This window comes from Cricetulus griseus, chromosome 3 (assembly GCF_003668045.3).
Source record: "Cricetulus griseus strain 17A/GY chromosome 3, alternate assembly CriGri-PICRH-1.0, whole genome shotgun sequence".
Classification (NCBI taxonomy): Eukaryota; Metazoa; Chordata; class Mammalia; order Rodentia; family Cricetidae; genus Cricetulus; species Cricetulus griseus.
In genome coordinates, this window is record NC_048596.1 from 243,102,716 (window position 1) to 243,128,254 (window position 25,539).

The following is a 25,539-nucleotide window of genomic DNA, read 5'->3' on the forward strand; positions in this document are numbered from 1 at the left end:
CTAGTCCCGATGACAGCCCATTGTTGTCTGCATACCAAATGGAAGCCTTTAAGAAAGCTGGGCCCTGCAAGGAACAGTCTCTCTCTGCTAGAGGAAAGTCACCACTCAACAAGAAAATTCTCTGACAAAGCAAGGAGTCCATCCTCACACATACAAGCACTTAAAAGACAGCAAAATAAGTTTAAATATAATTCTGCATTACATATTACAACCATAATCACCCTTCATTACAACTATAACTTCCTTGATGTGTAGGTGCTGCCAATCAGGTTGCTGAAGGACTGTGTACAGGTGGTGAGATGTTTTCTTCTTTGGTTTTAGTTTTCGTTTTGTTTTGCAAGAATGAAAGGGGAAGGGCCTCTCTCTTCTAACCCAACAGTGTGCTTCAGGCAAACCTCAAAGTTCATGTGGTTTGTGGCCACCGACTTCAGTCAGAGGCCGGAAATGCTGTTGCTGTCGCTGTGCAAGTTGGGTATTTCTTTTTCCTCAAGTCTTTGCTCAGAGGGACTACCCACCAAGGACTTGGCTAGCTTTTCCCAGACCTGGACATCTGAGCCTCTCTCAGAGGTCTCAAAATAGCCAGCCACAACGCGCACATGAGTGTGTGTGTGTGTGTGTGTGTGTGTGTGTGTGTGTGTGTGTGTGTACAGACTCACTTGCATCACACTTGCTGCAAAGTGTGTTTATGGCAGTGTGCATTTGGGGTGTGATAGCTATAGAGAGACCAAGGAGGGTTGAGAAGTAACCTCGTGGACCAAGATAGTGACTCCTGGTACACAACTCAGGATGAAGTCCCCTTGGGAGACCCTCAAGGCCACTCCTCTGTTTCTTCTCCTGCTCTCTCATTCATTGGCCTCTGCACCCTATGAGGACCAGCCAGGTACCAGCTACTCCAATGGCCACAACTGTGTAGGTATGTACATTTTAATTTTTTTCTATATGTTCATAACGATGAAGTCTGATACTTTGCTTGCACAATAATTCCTCTACATCCAAGTTAGATATGATGGCCCAAACTTATCTGTATCCCTAGCACTCAAGGGAAAGAGGCAGAAGGATCACCAGATAGAAGCTACCCTGGGCTACATATTGAGACCCTGTCTCAAAAAGTAAACAAACAAAAGTCCTCTTCTGTTATTGGACAGGTTTTGTTTTGGAGCAGCTTCCCTAATAGTCTGAAATTCTCAGTTCTCTTCATGCTCTGACCTTAGACACCTGGATTAGATTTTCATCCTCCTCCTCTTGCTGATCTGTTGCTGGCTTTTGCCTAGTCCTCTCCCTACCCCTGTGTCTTTCTTAGTGGACAGGGCTAGTGATATGTACCTCACAGGGGTGTGTGAGAACTAAGATCATGCATGCAGGTCTATGACATCTATGTACAGTTAGGGCTCTGCTCCCTCAGCTTCCTTCATTCTTTAAGGAATCTAACTATAGTGGCCTAGAGATATGGCCTAGTCACTTTTCCTTCATAGGAACATTTTATTTCCAATTTTCTTTGTATTTTCTTTGTGTCTTCTGAGTATAGTAAGGAATGACATGGAAAACTTCTGTACTAGCTAGATTTATGTCAACTTGACACAGGCTGAAATCATCTGAGTGAAGGAAACCTTAATTAAGTAAGAAAATGCTACCATAATATTGGAAAGCCTAAAGGGTATTTTCTTAATTAAGGACTGATGGGGTAGACCCCAACCCATTGTGGGTGGTTCCTTCCCTGAGCTGGTGGTCCTGAGTTCTATAGAAAGCAAGCTGAGCAAGGAATGAGGAGCAAGCCCGTAAACACCACTCCTCCATGGCCTCTGCATCAGTTCCTACCTTCAGGTTCCTGACAAGTTCTTATCAAGATTCCCTCCCAAGATGGGATGTTACCTGGAAGTACAAGCTGAAATAAACCCTTTCCTCCCTAGGTTGCTTTTGGTCATGATATTTTATCACAGCAAAAGAAACTCTAACTACAAAACTTTGATATTCATATTATACGTGGGACATGTAGCCGTAGAGGGAACTGAGATGGAATGGGTGATGAAGCCATTAGACTCAGAACTAAGCAACAATTATTGAGTAAACAGACCTCAATATGGTATCCTAAACAAAAGAACCCCAACTGGAAGTGTTATGGTCAAGTATTACACACAGACAGCCCAGGCGAAAGTTCTGACACATATGAATTCTGTGTAGAGGCAGCATCAAAAAAGTCTGAATTAGTAATGTCTTCCCAAAGTCATGATCTTATTATGTACATCAGGGAACTCATCTGTAGATCCAAATATTCCTTTAAAAATAAAACCCAAAGATCCACATTCATTGGCTCTTTTGAACCGGGTCTAAGAGCTGGGGGGTCATCTTCACTCAGTCTTCAGTTTCCTAAAAATCACAATTTAAATGCCATTTTCTCACAGTGAATTGGCAAGCCTGTCAAATGGAATGCACTGAGGAAAGGCTCCTGAGAGTCAGTTCCACTTCCAGGGTGGCTACAAATGGACTTTCTGGGTTTGGTCCAGTGTTCTACCCTGAGATCTCCAGATATTCACATCAGTAGAATAGACACAAGGTTTCCATTTCCTTCCCTGCTTGGTCCCCAGAAAGGATATGGGAAGTTGGAAGCTGTGTTAACAGAATTCCAGGAATTTTCTCTGCATATCTATTGTTGCAGAGAAAATGAAAATAATAATCATTTGTTGCAGCACGATTTTGTAGGTAAGGAATTTGGCAGGGTTTGGATGTTGATTTTCTTGCCATGTAAACTGAGTTGAGGGGTGATAGGAAAATGGTGGATTGATGGGTCTGAAACTAAGACAGATTCACTCACATTTTTAGTGCTCTGGGGGTGGAGGATGGTTAAAAGTGTGATTCATCTAGGAATGCCCCTCGGAGCATCTGTCCTCAGTGGTCCTAGGAGAGTATGACTTGTTATATATATGACAGCACAAGAATCCCAGAGAGATAATTCCAAATGAGAACTCAAAGCTGTCCATCTTTCAGGGTTCCATTCTGGAAACTCCTGTCTTTCAATTTCCCAGTGTCACTCAGAACTTCTGGCAAATTCTCTCTGGGTGACTTAGTGGCCTGTTGTCATGATAACAAAGAAGGTAGGTGTGAGGTATCTGCTTATATGATTAGCATTTACTGAGATCTATATACTCAGTCAGGTGTTAAAAGTGGTCCATGTTGGCTGGTGTCTGGCTGTTTGAAGCTGCTTCCTTGAAGGAAATAGACTCAGACAATATTGTGCAGAAGTTTATTTTGGAGTATTCTTGGAAAAAGTCTATCAAAGGAACACAAGTTCCCACAAAACAGCCCCTAGATGTGACCTCCCCCTAGGGGGGTGATTATTCTCATTGAGGTGTCTTCCTATGATGTAGACAACTGACTTGGGACCACTGTGTTGCCTCAGATCAATATTCAAAGAATCAAGGAAGAGACTGAGTATTCCCAAAGTAGATCCCATGTTCTTTTTCCTTACAGGACAACAGCTGAGAAATGTCTTTAGAAGTAGTGAGTTAAACTCTTCCCTTAGCTCGTGATTGGAGGAAGAGCTTTCTGGAGAAGGTGGTATGTGCCAGAAGTATTCTGCTGGGTCTGCATTTGCTGCTAACACTCTATCAACTTTCTGATAAAAATAGGTGTACCTCTTGAAACTCACGTGCAGAAAGTGTCCCTTCAGGCAGTTCAACACACTAATTCCTTACATGGTCACTGGATGACTACCAAATGGTAGGCTCTGGGTCCTGAACCAAGAATACAAAGATAAATAACAAGTATTTTTACAGTGTCTGTCTTCAGGGAAGTTACTACCCACTTTAGAGAATAATCTAGAGATTTGTAAAGATTAAATGATAGTAGATGGCATTCTGTAAATATGTCTCTCTTATTGGTTGATGAATAAAACACTGTTGGCTAATAGGGAAGCAAGATAGGTGGGACTAGGAGAGAAGGAGAATTCTGGGAAATGGAGTAGGAAGTCACCATGTGATCCTAAGAGGAAAGGACACATGAGTCTGGCATTCTCCATAAGATAAGACCTTGTGGAAATACACATATTAGTAGTTATGGGTTAATACTTAAGACAGAGCTAGCCAATAAGAAGTCCTAGACATTGGCCAACAGCATTGTAACTAATAGAGTCTCTGTGTATTATTTGGGGTTGATTTGGCATTAGGACCAGGCTGGCAAGAAGAGCTATCATAACAAAATGGCACCCGCCGGGCGTTGGTGGTGCACGCCTTTAATCCCAGCACTCAGGAGGCAGAGGCAGGCAGATCTCTGTGAGTTCGAGGCCAGCCTGGTCTCCAGAGTGACTGCCAGGATAGGCTCCAAAGCTACACAGAGAAACCCTGTCTTGAAAAACCAAAAAAAAAAAAAAAAAAAAAAAAAAATGGCACCCAACGTGAGGCATGAACCCATGACCCTGAGATTAAGAGTCTCATGTTCTACCGACTGGCAAGGTGGATATCTCATTACAACTAAAGTGCCTCTAATTGAAGAATAAACTTGGCACTGAATATGACTAAGACACATCCTGCCTTCACACTGTAATGCTGGAGGTGAATTCACAGAGGGCCACACAGCATGAGTCAAGGTCAATCAGCTCAGCAGCAGGCAACTAAATGCTGTCTACTCAAAGTCCCCAGAATGTGGCAGACATGATGGTGTCTTGGTGCTGGAGAGATGACTCAACAGTTAAGGGCATTGACTGTTCTTCCAAAGGACCCGGGTTCAATTCCCAGCACTCACATGGTGTCTTACAACTGCAACTTCAGTTCTAGGGGACCTGACAGACATACATACAGGCAAAACACCAATGCACATAAAATAACAATAAATTATAAAAAATAATTTCAGAATTTTATAAATTCTTGTATTGAAAAATGACAAGGGAAAGTGGGAAATTTCAGTTATCTCAAAGACTCTGCAACAGATCCCTCCCCCATCATAAATCCAGGGCAATGCAAACCTGTGGGGCAAGAGAAGAGGCAGGTGGATGTCCACAGTCCAATGCAGCAAGAAGAATTCATCTTTGTTAGTTATCATCTACAGTCTCAATACAAAATCCTTCCTTGCCTTACTAAAATCAAGTAACAAAACTTCACAGGAAATCAAACATTCATAGACACCACCCCTGAAGTGGAAGTAGTTCTAGTGTCATATTATATATATATATATATATATATATATATATATATATATGTTCAGTGGCCTGAGTTTTCATGAACATGAACCTTTAAGTATCATAGTTGTTCTTGCAGAACTTCATATGTTCCTGTCCTGCAGTCATTTTTCAGCAGCTCCCCAACACTTAAAAAAATACAGGATATATAAATATATGTGTGTGTGTGTGTGTGTGTGTATTTGTAACACATGTAATTTTAGGTAAATATAAAATAATGACTCTATGTCTTTCTCTAGGATTCTTAGTGTTTTTATCTGTTCTACCTCCCATCCCCCCTCCCCAATTAAAGGCCACATTTTTCCCGTTTCTCCCTTCATAGAACCTCTGTCCTGCTGTTCCCTTCTCTCTAGCTCCTGCTCCTCCCTTCTTGGTCCCTTTTTACTTTCCTAGTTCCAATGGCTAGTCTAGGTTTCATGTTCATATCTACAAATTTGGAGCTAAAAACCAAAATAGGGGCATGCAGCACTTTTCTTTCTGGGTCTGAGTTACTGCAGTCAGGATAATATGTTCTAGTTCTATCCATTCACCTCCAAATTTCATGATTTTAAATAGAGTTTTTCTTTTTCAATTTCAAATGTATATATTGATAGATAGAGGTCCTATGTCAAATTTATGACTGACTAATATTTTTTCTATTCTGTGAGTTTTCCCTCACTTTTGTAACTGTCCCCTCTAGAATGAATTCTTTGTAATTTGATGAGTCACTACTTCTATTTTTATCTCTTGTACTTCTGAGGTCATATCTAATGCCATACTTGCATTGCAAGTTAGAGGAATTGAATTGGGCCTGAGACAAGCTCAGGGGCAGTATGCGTGGTTGGCAGGTGTGGAGCCCTAGATTCAGTTCCCACTGCCCCCAAATGAATAAAAGAATCCAACTGAGTTAAGATGAGCATGGAAAGGAGGAAACTTTCCTAGGATGATCCAAGAAATGAAATTTAGAATCAAAAGTCACAGGGTATCCTAAAAATCAAGCCAGGTGTCAGGAAATGGAGGTGACTGCCAGGCACCTGGAGCATCATTTCCGTGCTGGCTCTGATTGTGTCCTGCAGATGAATTGGCTCCATTGCTCTCTGACCTTTGGTCAGGTCTGTGTGGGGTACAACTCACAGATTCCTGGGCCCTCCATCTGGTTGCCAATCCCAGTTCCATGCAGAGAGAACCTGGGCTGCCATCACACCACTGAATAAGAGGCAAGTGAGTGTATGCCCTAGGTACAGATACAACTCCCAGAAGAGTGCCATTGTTGCAACTGAGAAGACTCTCCAAAAGGAGCCACCACAGAAGGTGCCAGGCTACAAAGCAACATCCCAAATAAGCAAACAACCCTAACTTCCAGCCAGGAGCCTTGTACTGGGGAACTGAACACTAGACCCAAGAACACAGGTCTTGACTTCACCCTAAGGCAGAACTAGCTATGAGAATTCCCTGTCATTCACACTTCACTAGCTGTCACCATCTACCTTCTGAACAAGTGCTCACTGAATGGTACCTCCACTTCCCAGAGGTTACGGAATCAGTAATAAAGTTCCATTCCCTAAAACATCAGTCTTAGTACAGAATGATTTACAGGCCAAAGATAGTCTGTAGGCTTTTCATTGACACTTAAATTAATTCATTGAGTTTCAAGGTTTTTAAGGTACTGTTTAAACCAATGAAGTCACTTAAGGGTTTTAAAGATCCATTCATTCCCTCATTCATGTTTTATTAAGCATGCCTTCAGAGTCAGGCTTCTCCCCTCCTGCACACCCCAGAATGTTCAGAAACTCTAGTTGGAATAAGAGACAAAGGTGCTTCTGTAATCTCAAAAGCCTGTAAGTGGGGAAGAGTGCTATTAATGGAAATGGAAAGGATTGGACAGAGCTGGTGGGGAAGCATGCAAATTCATGGTCACATTTTAGCTATCCCAGATTTCAGTCTCAGTTTCACTGTAACTGGGCAATAGTTCCTAGACACCATTCCTGGGGTTAGTAGAAAGGGCTTCTTCTTGCCATCCATGTTCCATCTGGGGAGCCTGTATTATCCTCTTCCTTCCCTCCTCTCTTGTGGTTGCTTCAGTTCCAAAATTACACCCGACATCTATAGGTCTCAAACTTTGGAGTGGGCTCAGTCCTTAGCCCTTGAGAGCTTTAGCTGGAGGCCAGGCCCCAGGCTGTAGAGTTGACAGGGCCATCTCACAGCATTCCTGTAGTCCCACCCTGCTGTTAAGCTTCTTATCTGAAGTCCAAGGTTGTACAAATGCTCAGAGTTTAGCCAGACACACCCTGGTTCCAGGGGGGCCACTCTGCACTCATCCCTCACTTTGGTAATCTTGCACATTCTCCTCTCCTTAGCGTTCTGTCTTTACTTTGAATTATCATTGAATTTAGTTCACTCTTTCTGTAAATGGCAGCTTCCTGATCATTTGAGTTGTCCACATCCTGTCTACTTTCTTTTTTTCTGTAGTATTCTGGGGTCAAAATCTTGAAAAGAAAGACTAGAGAGACACAACAGAGGAAAAAAAAAGTGTCTGTGACATTAGGTCAAGTTCACAGAGTGAGTAGAGCTTTAAAAAGTGGTGGCAGCATGCTATTCTTTAGGAAAAAGATTAATAATGCTGTTTTTCCTTTTTATGAGTGTTCTGTGGAAAAGAGAAAGGAATGGAAAAGTTGCACGGTATTAAATGAAATTCCATGAAGTTATAATGTTTTGATCATTCTCTGTAGATCTTCCTAGACAGACTGAACATACATAGGAATGTTGATTTATGGTGATTCTAAGGTTCCCCCTGAATCATAGGGTCAGCCATGGTGGTCTGTATTTTCCCTCCAGCGCTTTACTGAATTTTCTAGCTGTTCACATGGATGCAATAGGAAGAGCAGAGGATAGAAAGTCCAGGCTCTTAGGTAGATGAACCCCGACTCAGCCATTCTACACAAGTGGCATCAGGGGCATTGCTTAACCCTCTGTTCCTTCCTTCTCAACAAGAGGAGAATGACACAGGGTAAGGTATAGGGTTAAACATGTAGATACCATGGTGGACTTAGAATTGTCTTGGTGCATCACAAGTACTCAAAAGGGTTGTGATTACCCAAATTGAAAATCAAGAAAGCAATCTAGTGAAATTGTGTCTCAAAAGTCCTGAGATTAAGCCTATTGCCTCACAAAGTTCAAGGAAATGAATGATAACATGTGGAAAGTACAACTTATGTAAATCTGAGAGCATCTAAAGGAACGATCCTCTACAAAGAAAGATTTCACTTCGGTCTCCTGAAGATGTGAATGGCACACAGATTCAGTATTCTGAGTTTCTAGGGAATAAATAGCAGCTGCCTGCAACAGTGGGTAGTGATTAAAAATGTAGCTAAGCAAAACAGGAGTCTTCATGAATCCAGAGTCTACCCTGGAGGGATCGTCACAGTCTGGGGAGTTTCCCCATCCCAGTGAGAGGAAGTGATGAAAGCCACACTTAAGAGAGAGCCTCAGAAAGTCATTACTGGACTCTCAGTAGTAACATTTAAAGAGAAAAGGAGAGAAGGTGATGAGAAAATGGAAACCATGCATGGCAACTGCAAAGAGAACACGACACTGGCAATCTCCCCATGGCACTCTGCAGAAACAATGGGGATAAGACTCCCTGCCCCAGGGGAGGCAGCCTGCAGTTTGATCCTTAGGACCCATGTGCTGGAAAGAGAGAACTGATTCACCCAAGTTTTCCCCTGACTTCTCTACATAGGCTGGGATATGAAAATGTCCTGACATAGCACAGTACTGTGTCCAGTGGATATAAATACTAAGAAGATTTAAAAACTAATAAGATGATTTCCCAGAGCGTGGCTTTCTATGGATGTGTAATAAATTGTTCTCCACTAATAAGCTCAAAGTTACACACATTTATTGTCTCACTGTTTCTGCACATCAGAAGTCTAGACATAAGATAATTGGGTTCTTTGCTAAGGATGGAAAAGGTTACAGCTGGGATGTCAGATTGGTCTTGTCTTAGATACTGCTCTATTGCTGTGAAGAGACACCATTGACCATAGCAACTTACAAAAGAGAGCGTTTAATTGGACACTTGCTTACAGTTTCACAGGGAGAGTCATGACCATCATGGTGGGGAACATGACAGCAGGCAGGGAGGCATGGAGATGGAACTGTAGCTGATACCTATGGGTCTGGTATGGACTTTTGAAACAGCAAAGCCCACCTGTGACACATCTCCCCTAACAAAGCCACACTTCCTAATCCTTGCTACTAAACATTCAACTATATGAGCCTCCAGGAGGGCAATCTCATTCAAACCACCACTGGGATCTCATTTAGGACCTACCTTTCACTGCCTCCTGACAGTATTCAGCCCCTCCCATTAGCAGAAGCAGGGCCCCTTTGCTTACTAGCCACCATCTGTCAATGACTAGAGGCTGCTGCTTAGCATAAGAAGTCAGCAACAGACTGATTTATTTTCTGTCCAGCACCACCTAGAGAAAACTTGACATTTAAAAGGATTTGTTGATTATTTCAGGCTCACTCCAGAAGATATAGTAGTAACCCGAAATAAATTGGTTAGCATCCCAGTTACACACACAAATCCCTTTGTTATTGTGATATAAAAGAGCAAAGTGGTATCAAGGAACAAAAGCCTTATAATTCTGACTAACAAACATTGGAATGCTCAAAAGGGGAAAGGCCACCAAACTGAATACTGTAATAATATCGTAAGAGGATCTCTGCCTTATGTCCAAAGTCATTTTCCAAAAAGACATGAATAGCCATGCGCATGTAACAGAGACCAGGAAATAGAGTAGTTTCTGTCTGGATGGGAGTTTTACTGATGGGATTGTTGCATGTTTTATGGGATTTTTTTCAGTTTTGGAAACTTTTATATCTAAGCTTTTACTCAAAAACTTCACACTGAAAATTCTGAAAGAAAAACAAATTGCTCCAATGCCATAGCCTTTTGCTGATAAGCTATTTTACAGTTATCAAAGTGTGAACAAAATCTCCAGGAAAGAGGCTGCATCTGTGGAGACTGGTTGATCAGAAAGTTCAGTACTGTGGAGAGATAGGAAGGTTACAGGTCTGGAGGCTAATTACCTTATTTTTGACTAGCTTTAACAATAGTTAGCAATGACTTCAAATACAGTCACATTGAAAGTATTTTGCCAATGTTCAGCAAATAGACTTTGAACTGACACATAAGAGGATAATAAAGGGCCAAGTGAGAAGTCTAGACTTGAAAACAATAATAATTCACTAGATAGGCAGGGCAGATTTAAACTCACAAAAGAAAGGATCCATGAGCTTGAACATAGATCAATGGAAATGATCTACAACAAAGAAAACCAGACTTGAAGAAAACTGATCCAAACCTCAGGAATATGCGCTGCAATGACTAGTATCTCAGCATCTGTGAAATGTGTGTTCTAAGAGGAGAGGAAGGAAGAGGAAGTTTGTAAAACTACCTGGGAAAAAAGGTAAAAGTCAACACTGAACCCACTGATCCAAGACTCTTAAACTTCAAACAGAATAAATACAGAGCAAATCTTGACACCTCATAGCCAGGCGAAAACAAATACAATTTGAAGCCCTTGAACACAACAACAGTAATAAGATATATCCCCTACAGAAAAACAGTATAACTACTTTATACTGCTTAATTTATAGAGCTGTGGAGGCAGAAGGCAGTAGAATGATGTAAAGTGCTGAGAGGGGACAAAAAGCTATTAACCCAGAATTCTATGCCATATTAAAGTATAACTTAAAATGAACATAAAATATAAACATATTTCCTGATGAATAAAACTGAGAAGCATTGCTAGTAAATTTGTCATATAGGAGCTGGAATAATGACTCCGTAGTTAAGAGCACTCACTGATCTTGCAGAGGGCCCAAGTTCAATTTCCAACACAAACATAGTGGCTCACAACTGTGTTGACACCAAGCATGCACACAGTGCACATATATACATGCAGGCATAACATGCATACACATAAAATAAAATAACTTTTAAAAATAAGTGATATAAAGGCTGGAAAAATAGCTCACTGAGTAAAGCTCTTGTTGCACAAGTGGCAGGCCCATAATTCAGTCCCTACCAGCCATGTAAATACTAGGAAAGTGTGGTAGTCTGCCTCTAATCTCTACTTGGAAAGCAGAGACAAGGGATCCCCAGAACAAACTGATTACACATACTAGCCAAATCCTTGACGTTTAGGTTCATGTGAGAGACCCTACCTCAATTTACAAGGTGGAGAATCATCAAAATAGACACCAGAAGTCAACCTCTGGCTCTACATGCATGTTCATCTTCATACATACATTTGTTCACATACATGAAAACACTCATACACACATACACGCCATATCTACATGTTCATATACACATGTGCACACACATGTACACATTACAATTAAAAAGGAATAAAGGAGAAGTCCTTTAAACAGAAAGAAAACACAATACAGGGTAACTTATAGTCATAGGAAGAGATAGAAATCTCAGGTTATGGTACATATATTCGTACATACAAATACTTTTCTAAATATGTCGAGTGGCAAGGTTTAAAATGGTAATTAAAGCACTGTATTGTTTGATCTACAACATGAGACAATTAGCACAAAAGAGATGGGAAGAAATGGAAGAACACAGAAGGAAAGCAGCAAACTTTTGTGCTAGTTAAATTTCTATTAGCATGATATAAATTTTGATAGATTGGAGCTGCATATTATAATTCAGGAACCACTGGGAATGGAAACATTTGAGTAAAACACTACTAAAAAAGTCATCAGGGAGAAAGTAGTACTAAAAGACATTGTTCACCACACACACACACACACACACACACACACACACACACACACACACACACACACACACAAACCACCACAAGCAACAGCAGCAGCAAAAATAGAAGACTGAACAGAACACATGTGAGCAATACAGGCAGCTAGATATTTCAGAGTAGTATTCTCTGTAGGGACCACACATGCCATTCAAAACTCAAGATAATCCAGAACTAGGTTGTTCTCTCAAAAGCAAAATCTAACTAGGTTCTGTATACTAGAGGCATTATATTTTTTATTAAAAGATGAGGGATACTGCATTGTGAAAATACACAACATATTCATGCTTCAATTTCCTGGCTATTGTGAGTGAAGCAGCAATGAGCAGGATGAGCAGGTATCTCTAGTGTAGAATTTGGAGTCCTGTGAGTAATGTTTAAGAGTGGTACAGGTGATTCTTGGGGTAGATAGATTTCTAGCTTATTGAGAAACCTCCACACTGGTTACCATCGTGGTGTGCCGGTTTTCACTTGTACTCAGAGTGTGTAAGTGTTCCCCTTTCCCCACATCCATGCTGGTATTTGCTATCATTTGGTTTTTGTTATTAGCATTCTGACTGGAGAAAGATGAAATCTCAAAGTAGTTTTAATTTTTATTCCCCTGATAGGTAGAGATGTAGAACATTTTCAAAAATGCTTTTCAGAAATTTGTATTTCATCTTTTGAGAACTCTGTTAAGTTCAATTCCTGGGTTTTTAAATGGCTTGTTTGTTTATCTTTAGTTTTTTGGGGTTTTTTTGTTTTGTATAGCCTAGATTCAAAACCTCTCTCTCACTCCCTCTCCCCCCCCATCATATATATATATATATATATATATATATATATATATATATGATGGGGAGAGAGCGATATTAAAGATTTTCCCATTCCATAGGCCACCTCTCCACTGAAGCAATAGTTTCCTTTGATGAACAGTAGCTTTGTAGTTCCATTTTTAGTTGTTATTAAAGCTTGTGCTATCAGACGCTATTCAGAAACTCCTTTCCTGTGCCTTGAGTAGAAGATTATTAACTACTTTCTTCTCTGTCAGATTCATAGCATCAGGTCTTATGTTGAGGTCCTTGATTTATTTGGAGCTGAGTTTTTATGAGGGATGAGAAATGAGGATCTAGTTTCATTTTACATGTAGCCATCTAGTTTGACCAACACTGTGTATTTGAGGATGTTCTCTTTTCTCCAATGGGTATTGTTGGCCTCCATCAAAAATGATGTGACTATATTATGTGGGCTTATACATGCATCCTCAAATCTATTTGATTGACCAATGTGTCTCTTTTTATACCAGTACCATGAAGGTTTTATCTCTATAATTCTAGCATAACTTGAAATCTGAAATGGTGATACCTCCTATAGTTGTTTGTTGTATTGTTCAAGATTGCTTTGATTGTCCTAGATATTTTCTATTTCTATATTAAGATAATGTTTTCAATTTCTGTGAAGACCTACATTGGAATTTTGAAGAGGATTCATTGAATCTGTAGATTGGTTTTGGTAGGATGGCCATTTTCAATTTTGTCCTACAAATCCATGAGTATGGGAGGTTTTTCCATCTTTTCACTTTCTTTTTTCAATGGCTTAAAAATTTCCATTGTACTCCCTTGGTTAGATTTATTCTGAAATACAGTTTTGAGACTATTTCAAATGGTATTGTTTTGGACATTTCCATGATTAAAGCACAGGTTATTCAGTAAAATAAACATAAATTTATTTTAAAAGTTTGAAATCATAGTTATCTATCAAGTTAAAATTCAAGAATGAGAAAATGTGAAAGCAAAGTAATACATTTTCTTTCCAAAACATGTTGGGAGAAGTCTAGCTTATATATAAATATATTGATTTTTATTTGCATATATTACTATTTGCATATGTATGAGTTCAGCTAAATCATATTTAAAGAAAAATGTATAACATTCTTTAGAAGAAAAATCTAAAGTCGATAACCTGTATTCTACCTCAAGAATCAAGAGAACAACATTCCAAACACAAACTAAGTAGAAGAAAGAAAATAAACATCAGAATAAAAATTAATAAAATAAAAACAAGTGCACTACTGAAAACCAGATACTGTTCTTGGAGAAGCTAAACAAAATCAATGAACTCCTAAGGAAACTTACCATTGAAAATGGGTAAACATAATTTTAAAAAGCTTAACAGAAAATATCACTATAAGCCTCTTAAGAAATTAAAATTATTATAACAGAATATTATGAACAATTTTGTGTTATGAAAGTCAAGAATTAAGATGAGAAATTTTTAAAGAAGACTGGAATACTGAAAAGCGACAAGAAGAAATAAAAGGCCTGAATGGAATTATATGAAATCATGAAATTAAATTAATTAGAAGTTGTGTTAGTGCTCTTGGACTGCAAACAAAACAAAACAACCACAATTATCTGTGCTATAGCTATGGAAATGGATTCTCTCACAGGTCTGGAGGTTGGGGGGGGTCTTCTGTACTTGTCCTCTGGCTTCTGGGGTTGTAACATGTCATCCCATTCTTCGTCTTACAGCTGTGTAACTTCTGCATTCATAGTCATGTGGCCTTCTCTTCTATATGTGTGGTTACCTCTTCTTGTGAGAACACTTGCTATCTTGATTATGGGCTTGCTCTATTCCAGCATGACCTCATCTCCACTAATTGCAACAGTAATACCCCATTTCCAAATAAGGCATATGATCAAATTTCAAGAAGGGCATCATTTAGGGGATGTCAGTCAAGTGCATGAAACTTCAAAGTTAACTTCCACTAGTGAATCCCATAAAATAAGCAGGAAATAATTTCAATGAAATGTAATTCCTTTCATAAAATAAGAGGAAGAACTATATCCCAGTTTGTGTTATATTTTCCCTAATGCTAAATCCAGATAGATGCCACAAGAAAGAAGTTAACAGAACATTATTATGTAAATATAGATTTTAAAAATATCTCTTAAATTACTTGCAATATATAGGAATGGTACCATATGGCCAAATGGTGTCTTTGCTAGAAATTCCTGGCTGACTTATGGTCTGAATGTTGTTGGAACACACCAAATTAGCAAAATAAAGGGTATAATTACATTGTCAGTCCAGCAGAAAAGTAAACTATTTCACAATATCTGTTAAGAGATCTCAACAAATTATGAAAGGAAAGAAATTGATTTCCCCAACTTGATAAAGGGCACCTTTGAGAATCCTACAGTTCAGTGTAAACTTAACTATGGTTTCCTTCCAAGATCAGGGTAAGATTTCCACCCTCACCATCCCCATGTCACAAATGGAAAAACATTTGTTAAAGTCGTGTATACAAAAATTATTGGAAAATAGCACTTTTCACTTTGCTAAGATTTTTATATTTAACAGGCATAAACAAAATAATAGTAAATATAATTAAAAGGTAAATGTTGGTTAATTTAAAGGTATAGTTATCAAAAACCAAAAAAGTGAAAGACTACATTCATTAACAATACAGTTTATCAAGTCAGTTGATTTTTAGTTCTTTCAGAAAAACTAGAGGAGACAATAAAGTTGTCAGGTTATAGATTATTTCAGATAATTTTTGATGACAGATCATTCTTGATTTTTGGTATTTAACTGAGAGGATGTTCAAAGAACTGAATGATGTTTCTGTATGGAAAATATTACTATTCCCATCAATTAATGTAGATATTTTTCTCAGTACTTGCATTTGTAAAGACAAAAACACAGCAACAAAACTTATGATGAATTTTGTCTCTACATAGATATATAATATTTATTAACAGAGATCAGTATTCATTTAGGAGATCTAACCACTTCATTAAGATAGACAATTATAAAAAAATTTGCCTTATTATTCAATAATTTCTCTTATATTGGGAATGCCTTTGTTTATATGTTAGTTTTATTACTAAATAAACACCAGCTAGAAGAATTTTAATAGAGTCATACTTATTAAAAATTTAATTTTTATTTAAACTTTTACAAAACTTTTAATATGAAAGTTTCAATAATGTGATCAATAAAGGTTTTACTATTAAAATATATCACATTGAGATAAAACATGGTGGAAGAAGAACTGAATGAAATAGAGCTGTCATTGAAAAAATTGAGGTAAAGAATTAACACGTTGTTAAAAGGAGAGCTTGGTTGTATATTTTAAGTGAATGTGCATAAGCACATCACTGGTGTTCATGTTTATTTATATCCACATGAGAGATTAGCTTCACAGTTCTACAGTCATATTTACAATCTGTCCCAAACACACACTTTGCAACTAATTAAATTGGCATCTGCACAAGTAATTTTTTGATACCCAATAAAATGTAGTCCCTAGGACTGAAGTTGTTTTGTTCCCCTGCCTAACCCTCTCACTCCTCTTTCTCCCAGCCTCTGAATTCTCACCTGGGGCCACACTCCTCTTTCTCAGCCCCAGGCTTTAAAACATTCTACTGGCCTCTCGGAAGAGCATGCATTTAGATGAGTTGTCAACCACACACAGAAAATCTCAAAGGCCAGATGGCTCCACAAGTGAGTTCCATAAAATATTAACATGGAAATAATTCCAATAAATGTAATTTCACAGAAGAGGCAGGAATACATCGTTCGTGCTATATTTTAGCCCAATGTCAAATCCAGTGGCTGTCACAAAGTTAACAGAATGTTATTTTCTAAACATAAATGAATAAACTTCTCCCATTCACCAGATCTCAAGCCTCTGAGCACATCCTGCAGGTGCTAGAAAGTATGTGTTCCATAAGTAAGGGGTTGGTGGTGTGGAGAGGAGGTTGATGCTGTAGAGTATCTTAACCATTTCTTTATGACTCACCATATATACATAAATATGTATATATATATATATATATATATATATTTCCTGTGCATTGGTGTTTTGCCTGCATGTGTGTCTTGATGAGGGTGTCAGATCCCTTGGAACTGGGATTACAGACAGCTACCAGCTGGGTGCTGGGAATTGAACCTGGGTCCTCTGGAAGAGGATGCTATTGCTCTTAACCACTGAGGTATCTCTCTAGCCCCATAGCTCACTTTTAATATATTGATAACTTAGGTACAACATTACCCTATGTCTCTCAACACAGCCTAATTTCTTCTCATTGCTTCACTTGGCCTCTGCTTGTCCCCAGGTTCCTGTTTCCATCAGTATTATGGTATGGGGCTTGCTTGTTGCCAATGTTCTTGGCACAGTTGACAGTCTGGAACTTGCTGAGTATTTTCTCATCAAAAGCAATATCCAAGTGACAGGTTAGAACACAGACCTTAGCATCTACCCAAATTGTAGAAAATAGTAGATACCTGCAACAAAGTAAAGTCAGCCCCAGGAAAGTAAAACAATGGTAATGCCACACATTTTTCACAGATAAAATTCTGAGCTTTGGTCTCAAACTATGTCTGTCTGTCTAACTGTCCCCTGTGGCTACTCAGCAGGTGGGAGGGCAGTAGCAGCTGTTAACTATGTTCCTGCTGCAGGTACCACATTCATGTTATTAGTCGTACCACTCTAGCCCTGCAACTCTGTTACAAACACCCCCACTCACACAGCGATCATTTGCTTGCTCAGGATTCTGTGGGCCGGATCCTATTGAATGACTGCGCTGAAATACCCTGGGCCCACCTGAGCAGTTGGACACAGTGGGTAGATGGGGAAATGGTAAGAATGGATGATCCAGAATGGCCTCATTCATAAAACTGGTCATTGGCAGGTCCTCGAGCAGGTTAACTCACATTCTTGGCTGCAACGTAAAAGAGGTCCAATGTCACTGAAAGCCACAAAGGCATGGGTTACACCCGGAGACACTGTGACTTCCTGAACAGTCATTCTATTTTCCAAAGCAAGTCACAAGGACAGACATAAAGGGCTGTGAAGTAAGTTCCACCCCTCATGAGAAATAGCAATGTTGACCTGGTCAGCATTTTTAATGTACCATGCAGGCAGGATTTCAGGCCACAGTGCGCAGTCTACCTAGGGTGCCTGGCCAGAAATGGATCCCTGTGGCAGGTAGGTATACTCAGGCCCATTGCTTCTCTCCTCACTAGAGCAGGGGTGTCTGCTTCTATTGTACTCACTCTTTTCAGACTCCAGATAAGAATGTATTTTCCATAGATGAGGTCTTAGACCACTGAGTATAATGCATAGCTCTCCCCATCCTCATTTATGAATTCAACACCAGGTTAGACAAACACACTTCAACCTTTTATTAGAGGCCAGAAAGTAATCTGGAATGGGAGGCATTACTCAGCACACATGTCTCTCCCAGGAAAACAATTGTTAGCTTGTCAAAGCGGGAAAGCTCTTATTAGACTGTAGAGGCTCCCTCGATTATTGCTACTCAAGAATATAATACACATTTCACTGCAGACCACGAATTAACAATTCAATTGCAAAGGAGTTCAGCCTACTGGAGGGAGGTGAGGATGGGCCCCTATATCAAAGTTGTTCCTAGCCAGGATGTTCAGTGTTTGAAACCCCATTACCTGCACATCTGTGGGGTCCTTTTGATCATAACTTTTCACCGGGCAAAGTGATGAGAGTGGGAGGGTTCACCTGGTCTTCAGAGACAACTAGCTTTTCTCATTTTGTATCTTTTCTCCCCCAACCCTTGGGGCCTGGCTCCTTTTTATCTATCTAATGATTTTCCAATTTTAGCCAGCAGTGCTAAGGGAGTGCAACCATCAGGAGTCTTTGATGGAATTTTTGTGCATCAAAGTCAAAAGGAAAGCCTGTACCTATGCTACAAAGAAACAGGCAGGTCTCCACAGCACCCAGGGCACTTTGTATGCATCCTTTTAAGCCATGGTTTAAAACAAATGCAAATATGTATTGGAGTGGATTTCTCAAGAAAGAGAAATCCCAATCCATGGGTCCTCTGGAATGGACATTCTCAAAATCAAATTCTAAGAAGCACCCCTTTACATCCCATGTTCCCCCAACATTCCTGCTGATCTGAATGAACTTTCGGTTTTCACACCTTGTATCCTAGCCTGTCTATTAATCTATTAATTTATAACAAGCTATGATTTTTAAGTAGGAAGGAAAAAGAAACCTTGCCACTAATAAAATTGTGAGAATGTGAAGAAGTCTGCCATGCTCTTTCAGGCAGTGGGTCTACTTTCTCTTCTGAGAATGTTTTTCCTCCCTTTGGCTCTGCATGGGCTCTGCAAAATCTCCTCTCACTAGTCCTTCAGATGCTAATAGCATCAAGTTGTCAGGAATTTGGGAAATATATTAGGAATGCCCTGTAGAAAAGGATAACACTACTAGTGATTATGCTGTTTATATGGGGTCCCATCAAGCTCATTTCCTTGCCTAGAGAAAATTTTCTCTGGTTGAATGCATACTTCCTTTGTTAAAGCCAATGTCACAAGATAAACTATTTGCAGATTTTGTCATCTCCTCTCCCATGCCTGCCCAATACCTGGAGAGGTGACTAGTGAGCTAGTTTCTCTAGCCACCAATACCTTGACCCTTGACATAGGTTTCTGATTTATATCTTCTTAGAGAGGCAGTCCCTCTCTCTGCAGGTACAGATGGTGTTTCCTAAGATTGTTTTCTCCACCCACTCTCTTAGTAAACATGTGGTGCTCTTGTATGATTCTGTCCCTAGAGTGGAAAAAAAAATGTAACCGACTCTACTCTCCAGGAAGTTGATGTCAGAGCAGTATCTAGTGCCAGTCAAAGGGAGTACAGTACCAGTAGAATGGGTCATTTTTGTCCATGGCTCATAGATCTATGTAGTCAACCAATCTCTGATCAAAATGTGTTGGAATTATCTGTCTTGAACATGTACAGATTCATCTTTCTTTTCATTATTCTCTGAGCAATACAAACAACTATTTGCAAACTATCCATATCATATGAGATATATTAAGTTACCAAGAGGTGACTTAGACAATCTACGAGGGTGTATATAGGTTGAGGGTCTTAAGCATCTGCAGATTTTGGTACTTAAGTTCTAGAGTGCATCTGTCACAGATAAGGGAGATTTCTGTATGGAGTTTTGAGTCAAGGGAGGAGAGAGTGATATGGATGTTGATGAATAGAGAAGATAAAGTTTCAAAAGGATTCTGCAGAAGGTTTTGAATGGCTTGAAGGTGACCATCATCAGGGGAGGAGAGGGAAAACAGTTTTTTTTTTTTTATTAATTCAAGTTAGGGAACAGGCTTGTTTCACATGTAAGTCCCTTCTCCTTCTCCCTCCCCTCCCCCCATCCCTCCTCTCCACTCCCAACCTACCCCCCACCCCATCCACCCACCACTCCCCAGGCAGGGTAGGGCCCTCAACAGGGGCTCTGCAAAGTCCACCAAATCTTCCTGTGCTGGGCCTGGGCCCTTCCCCATGTGTCCAGGGCCAGAGTGTAACCCTTCACGTGGAATGGGCTCTCAAAGTCCCTTCTTACACCAGGGAAAACTGCTAATCCACGTCCAGAGGCTCCCTGGAGTGCAGAGGCCTCCTTATTGGCATCCATGTTCAGGGGGCTGGATCAGTCTTGTACTGGTCTCCCAGATAGCATCTGGGGTTGATGTGCTCTCCCTTGTTCAGGCCAACTGTTTCTGTGGGTTTCTCCAACCTGGTACAGACCCCTTCGATCTTCATTCCTCCCTCTCTTCAACTAGGTTCCAGATTTCAGCTCAGTATATTTCTGTGGATGTCTGTCTCTGCTTCCATCAGCCACTGGATGAGGGCTCTAGGATGGCATAAAGAGTAGTCATCAATCTCATTTTAGGGGAAGGGCTTTTAGGTTATCCTCTCCTCCGTTGCCTGGATTGTCAGATCATGTCATCCTTGTAGGTCTCTGGAGATCTCCCTAGTTCCAGATCTCTTCTCAGACCTATAGTGGCTCTCTCTAATATGGTATCTCTCATCCTGCTCTCTCTCCTCTATTCTTCCCCCTACTCAATATCTCTGCTACTCCATTTCCTCTCCTCTACTCCTCTTCTTGTGCTCTTATTGTGGCACCCTCTCCCCTACCCTCATGCTCCCAATTAGCTCAGGAGTTCATGCCACTTCCCATTCCTGGGGTCTATTTATTCCTTAGAGTCCTTCATGTTTCCTAGTTTCTTTGGTGAAGAGGATTATAGGCTGGTAATCCTTTGCTCTATGTCTAAAATTCATATATGAGTGAGTACATACCATGTTTGTCTTTTTGTGACTGGGTTACCTCACTCAGGATGGTTTCTTCTAGTTCCATCCATTTGCCTGAGAATTTCAAGATTCCATTGCTTTTTTCTGCTGAGTAGTACTCCATTGTATAAATGTACCACATTTTCTCTATCCATTCTTCAGTTGAGGGGCATATAGGTTGCTTCCAGGTTCTGGCTATTACAAACAATGCTGCTATGAATGTGGTTGAACATATGTCCTTGTTGTATGAACATGCACTATTTGGGTATATACTCAAGAGAGGAATGGCTGGATCTTGAGGTAGATTGATTCCCATTTTTCTGAGCAACCGCCATACTGATTTCCAGAGTGGTCTTACAAGTTCACACTCCCACCAAGGGGAAAACAGCTTTTAAAACCAGAGCCTTTTGAGTAAGAGGTGGGAGTAAAATGAGCTTACCTCATGATATAGATTTATTGGAGGAGACTAACATGCTAATTTCTCATCCCTCTTAATGTTCAATATCTCAAAGAATGGTGGTGTCTTAAGGGAAACCAAGGTAACATGACAACTCACAAATGTTTTTATGCTCTCCTATTATCTTATTTTTAACAAGAAAATCCTGTCAAGACAGATTTTAGCCTTATTCCTTTCATAAATATTATCCTACTCTCACAGTGGGTCCAGAACTAACTTTACGTACTCCGTGTCCACCTGTCATGAAAATCACCCATGTTCCTTTGCATCTGCTGAAGGATTCATACTTAAAATGTTTTTTTTTTCATGAAAACCTCAGCAAATTATATGTGAAGTAATAATGGAATTTCTTTATATTTAAGGTATCCGGAATCATAATAGCAAAAGGCTAGGTACTGAATGCAATTCCTAATGGAATCTCTGCTTGGTGACAGTACCAAGCCTCCTAATGTCACCCCACTTTGAGTCAACCGGGGCATCAATCGGTGTAGCTCCCTGATGAGCTGCCACAGGAAGAGATTCAAAGCTGTCTCCTAGGCTGTACTTCACTGAATGCTGGTTTAATTTGGAGCTGCATGTTATGCATGTTTCCAATAGAATCTGCTATTTGGCTCAAAGGAAGCTAGCTACCTGTTGTCCAGAAGTGGGGACTGAAATAGACCAATAAGATAGTAGAGCTAAGAAGCAGCTGTAGAAGTAGCCATGAGCCCATCCTCAGTAGAACCCCCAGCAACTGGTGACCAAATGTTCCTGACAAGCTCCTGAATAGGCTCACATCAAGGCAGTAAACAATCCTTGTCCCTATTTTGTTAATCATTCAAAGGTACATCATTCAAAGACAGAGGGAGACCCACTCCACTCTTAAGGAATGAGGAGTCTACTCTAAACTCAAGAATGAAGTTTCAGGTGGTTGACAGTCCATTCAAAGTCACAGCAGTTGCCAATGACCGATTCAGTATTTGGGGTTTTTTTATAATCAAAATACATTGTATACATGTGTGAGATTCCCAAAGAATTAAAATACATTTCAAAAATTATCATCTATCACCAAACATTCATCTGTCACCAACCTATTAAATCTATCAGCTGTCACCTCTGTCATCTATTCATCTCTCAAACCTGTTAACTATCAGAGTCCTCATCTGCCTTCGGTCATCTCTCTTTCTACCGCTTGCATGGTACCTGCAGTTGACCAGGTACTCAGCAGACCTCATTGGCTTCATTGTTCACTCTCTCTGTCCCTACACCAGAACTCTGACATTATTTGACCCATTCTGTCATGCCAAGATGCGGCTTTAAATAATTTGCATCTGGAAGGGTGAGTGGGCACCACAGTTCTGAATCCTTCCCATTTGAGGATTTTCCCACTGTCCTGAGCAGTTGCCAAGAGAATTATTGAGGTCACAGGGTTTCCATGGGGACATTTCTCCAGTATCTTTAGCAGTTAGCTTCTACCTTCTGATGTACAGATGGCGAAATCTGCCTTGGTGTTCCTTTCAGAATCTCCCTCATCGCTGTTATAATATGTGTAGAGCATTCCCCAACGTCCTTGAACTCAAATTTTTGTTCGGATACTCTAGAGAGGTTGTTTTTGCTCATTTTAATGACAAGGCCAATTAAACCTGCACTGCAGGCTTGAGCTCTCACTGTGAAAAAGTGTCCACAGGCTTCAGGGTCACCAAGTGTCTCAGCTGCTATGTTCATGCCTCACGTCCCACGCCCATTTCATGGGTCTGCTTTGGCCTCCATTTAGAATTTTGTTCCTCATATTAATTTCTTTATTTTCCTGAACATCTGATCTTCTATTCATGGCTACCATTTCCTTTTTTATTTTTTAGCAAGAAAATTATTTTACATGTCAATCCCAGGTCCATCTCCCCTCCCTCCTCCCCTGCTCCCCCAACTAATGCCCTACCCATCCCATACCCTTTCTGCTTCCCAGGAAGGGTGAGGCCTTCCATAGGGGGGTCTTCAAAGTCTTTCATATTCTTTGGGATAGGACCTAGGCCAACCCCCTTGTGTCTAGGCTCAGGGAGTATCCCTCCATGTGGGATGGGCTTCTTAAGTCCATTCCTATGGTAGCTATAAATACTGATCCACTACAAGAGGCTCCATAGATTTCCAAGATCTCCTCACTGACACCCACATTCAAGGGGTCTGGACCCCTTTGCTCATCAGTCGTCCTCCTCTGCATCTGGATTTCAGATCAGTTCAAGGATTAGCTGTGGGTGTCTGCTTCTACTTCCACCAGCTGCTGGATGAGGGCTATGCGATGGCATGTGAATTAGTCATCAATCTCATTATCAGGAGAGGGCATTTAAGGTAGCCTCTCCTCTGTTGCTTAGATTGTTGGTTGGTGTCATCTTTGTAGCTCTCCAGACATTTCCTCCTAGTGTCTGATTTCTCTTTGAACTTATAATGTCTCCCTCTATTATATTATCTCTTATCTTGCTCTCTTCTATTCTTCCCCCAACTCAACCTCCCTGTCCCATCATGTCTTCCTCAACCCTCCTCTTCTTCCCGTCTCATTCTCCTAGTTCCTTCCCCCCTCCCCACATGCTCCCAATTTTCTCAGATCTTGTCCCTTTCCCCCTCTCCAGGGGACCATGTATGTCTCTCTTAAGGTCCTCCTTGTTTACCAGCCTCTCCAGCAGCCTGGGCTGCAGGCTGGCAATCCTTTACTCTATGTCTAAAATCCACATATGAGTATGAGTACATACCATGCCTGTCTGATTCAGTAATTGAACCTTGGGTTTTGTTTTATTCAAAGCCTTTCCCTTTTCAACTGCACTGCAGCCTCTTACAACACTGCAGTAAAACTGCTTGTCATTTTCCATTTGAATTTTATAATTTTTAAAATATGCTTGATATAAAGAAAAGAAGTGCAGTTGGTCATACCAGGTAAGTTGAGTGACTTATTATCTTGCTATCCTGTTTCATGTCTTCACTGTTTTCTAAAATGAGATTGAATTGCATTTATATTTTTAAAACAAAGCAAATACACATGAAAATGCTTTTAGGCCATAGGATATTAATTGGCATCAGCTACTAAACCCTACAGGGCTGTGAATTTGTTAAAAAATACAGTCAGTCAGTCTTGATGATTGATGTTACTAAACATACCAGCAAGTAGGTTCTGTCAGGCCAGGAATATGGTAGTTGCACAGGCCTCAGTAGTCAAGTCTAGTGAGGACCACCTCCCCAGTCAGAGGAGACAGAGCAATTGTAAGCAAAGAGCTATCAGTTACTTCAGAATCTAGAGAGGTGGGTGTCTCTCAATTCTTCATGATACCGTCTCGTTTTGTAGAAGGTTTTCTTTCTTTTTGTATAGAAATGCCAAATGGCATTGCTCACCTTCTTCCAGAGGCTTTGGCTATAGTGACACTAGTATGTAAATTGGGGGCCCCACTTGCTGATTTTCTCGGTCTCACTTCTAGTTAACTTCTTCATATGAAGCTCTGCACTGCAAATCTTCTAACAAGTGCCCACTTTTCTAAGAGAATGAAGTCTAGCAAGTTCTTCCACACTTACAGATCTTGGGCCAAGACAATAATTTTCTATGAAGGAGTCTCTTCCTTATGGGAAAAGAATGTTTGTGCCCTTCCAGCAGCTCAGTAGATTGAGGCAAGTAACAGAACCTTCAAGAAATGTGAGCCTAGCCACCTTGAGGAGTAATACTTATCCTATACCAAAGTAAGGGAAAGAATATATTCCTAATGTGCTCAAGTTCTCTTCTGGACTTGTTTGGTTCACAATTTTCACTATGAGCTTTGTATGTAGTCTGAAATGTTTCATGGGGTGTTGTATTCCAAAGTTACACTCAGTTACATCATCATTGAGCTGATTGTCATAGTGGCACTGTAGAAAACATCTTATTTCCTGCTTTATAAGGAAACCAAAGCTTAAAAAGGGAAGATGTTGAGTCCAAGATTGTAAAGTCAGGCAGGACTTGATCCCAGGTCTTCTGGGAAATTTCTACTACTATTTCAAAATTATA

At 40.2% G+C, this 25,539-nt stretch overlaps 1 protein-coding gene across 2 annotated transcripts in view; it reads left to right on the forward strand.

Annotated features, from left to right (window-relative positions):
* Window positions 1–786: 786 nt before the first annotated feature.
* Window positions 787–25,539, forward strand: part of Aoah (acyloxyacyl hydrolase) — a 198,801-nt gene continuing 174,048 nt past the window's right edge. For both annotated transcript variants that reach the window (XM_027409368.2, XM_035441505.1), the window contains exon 1: window positions 787–913. In XM_027409368.2, coding sequence (XP_027265169.1) covers window positions 787–913 — 127 coding nt within the window. The remainder of the gene's footprint in view (window positions 914–25,539) is intronic.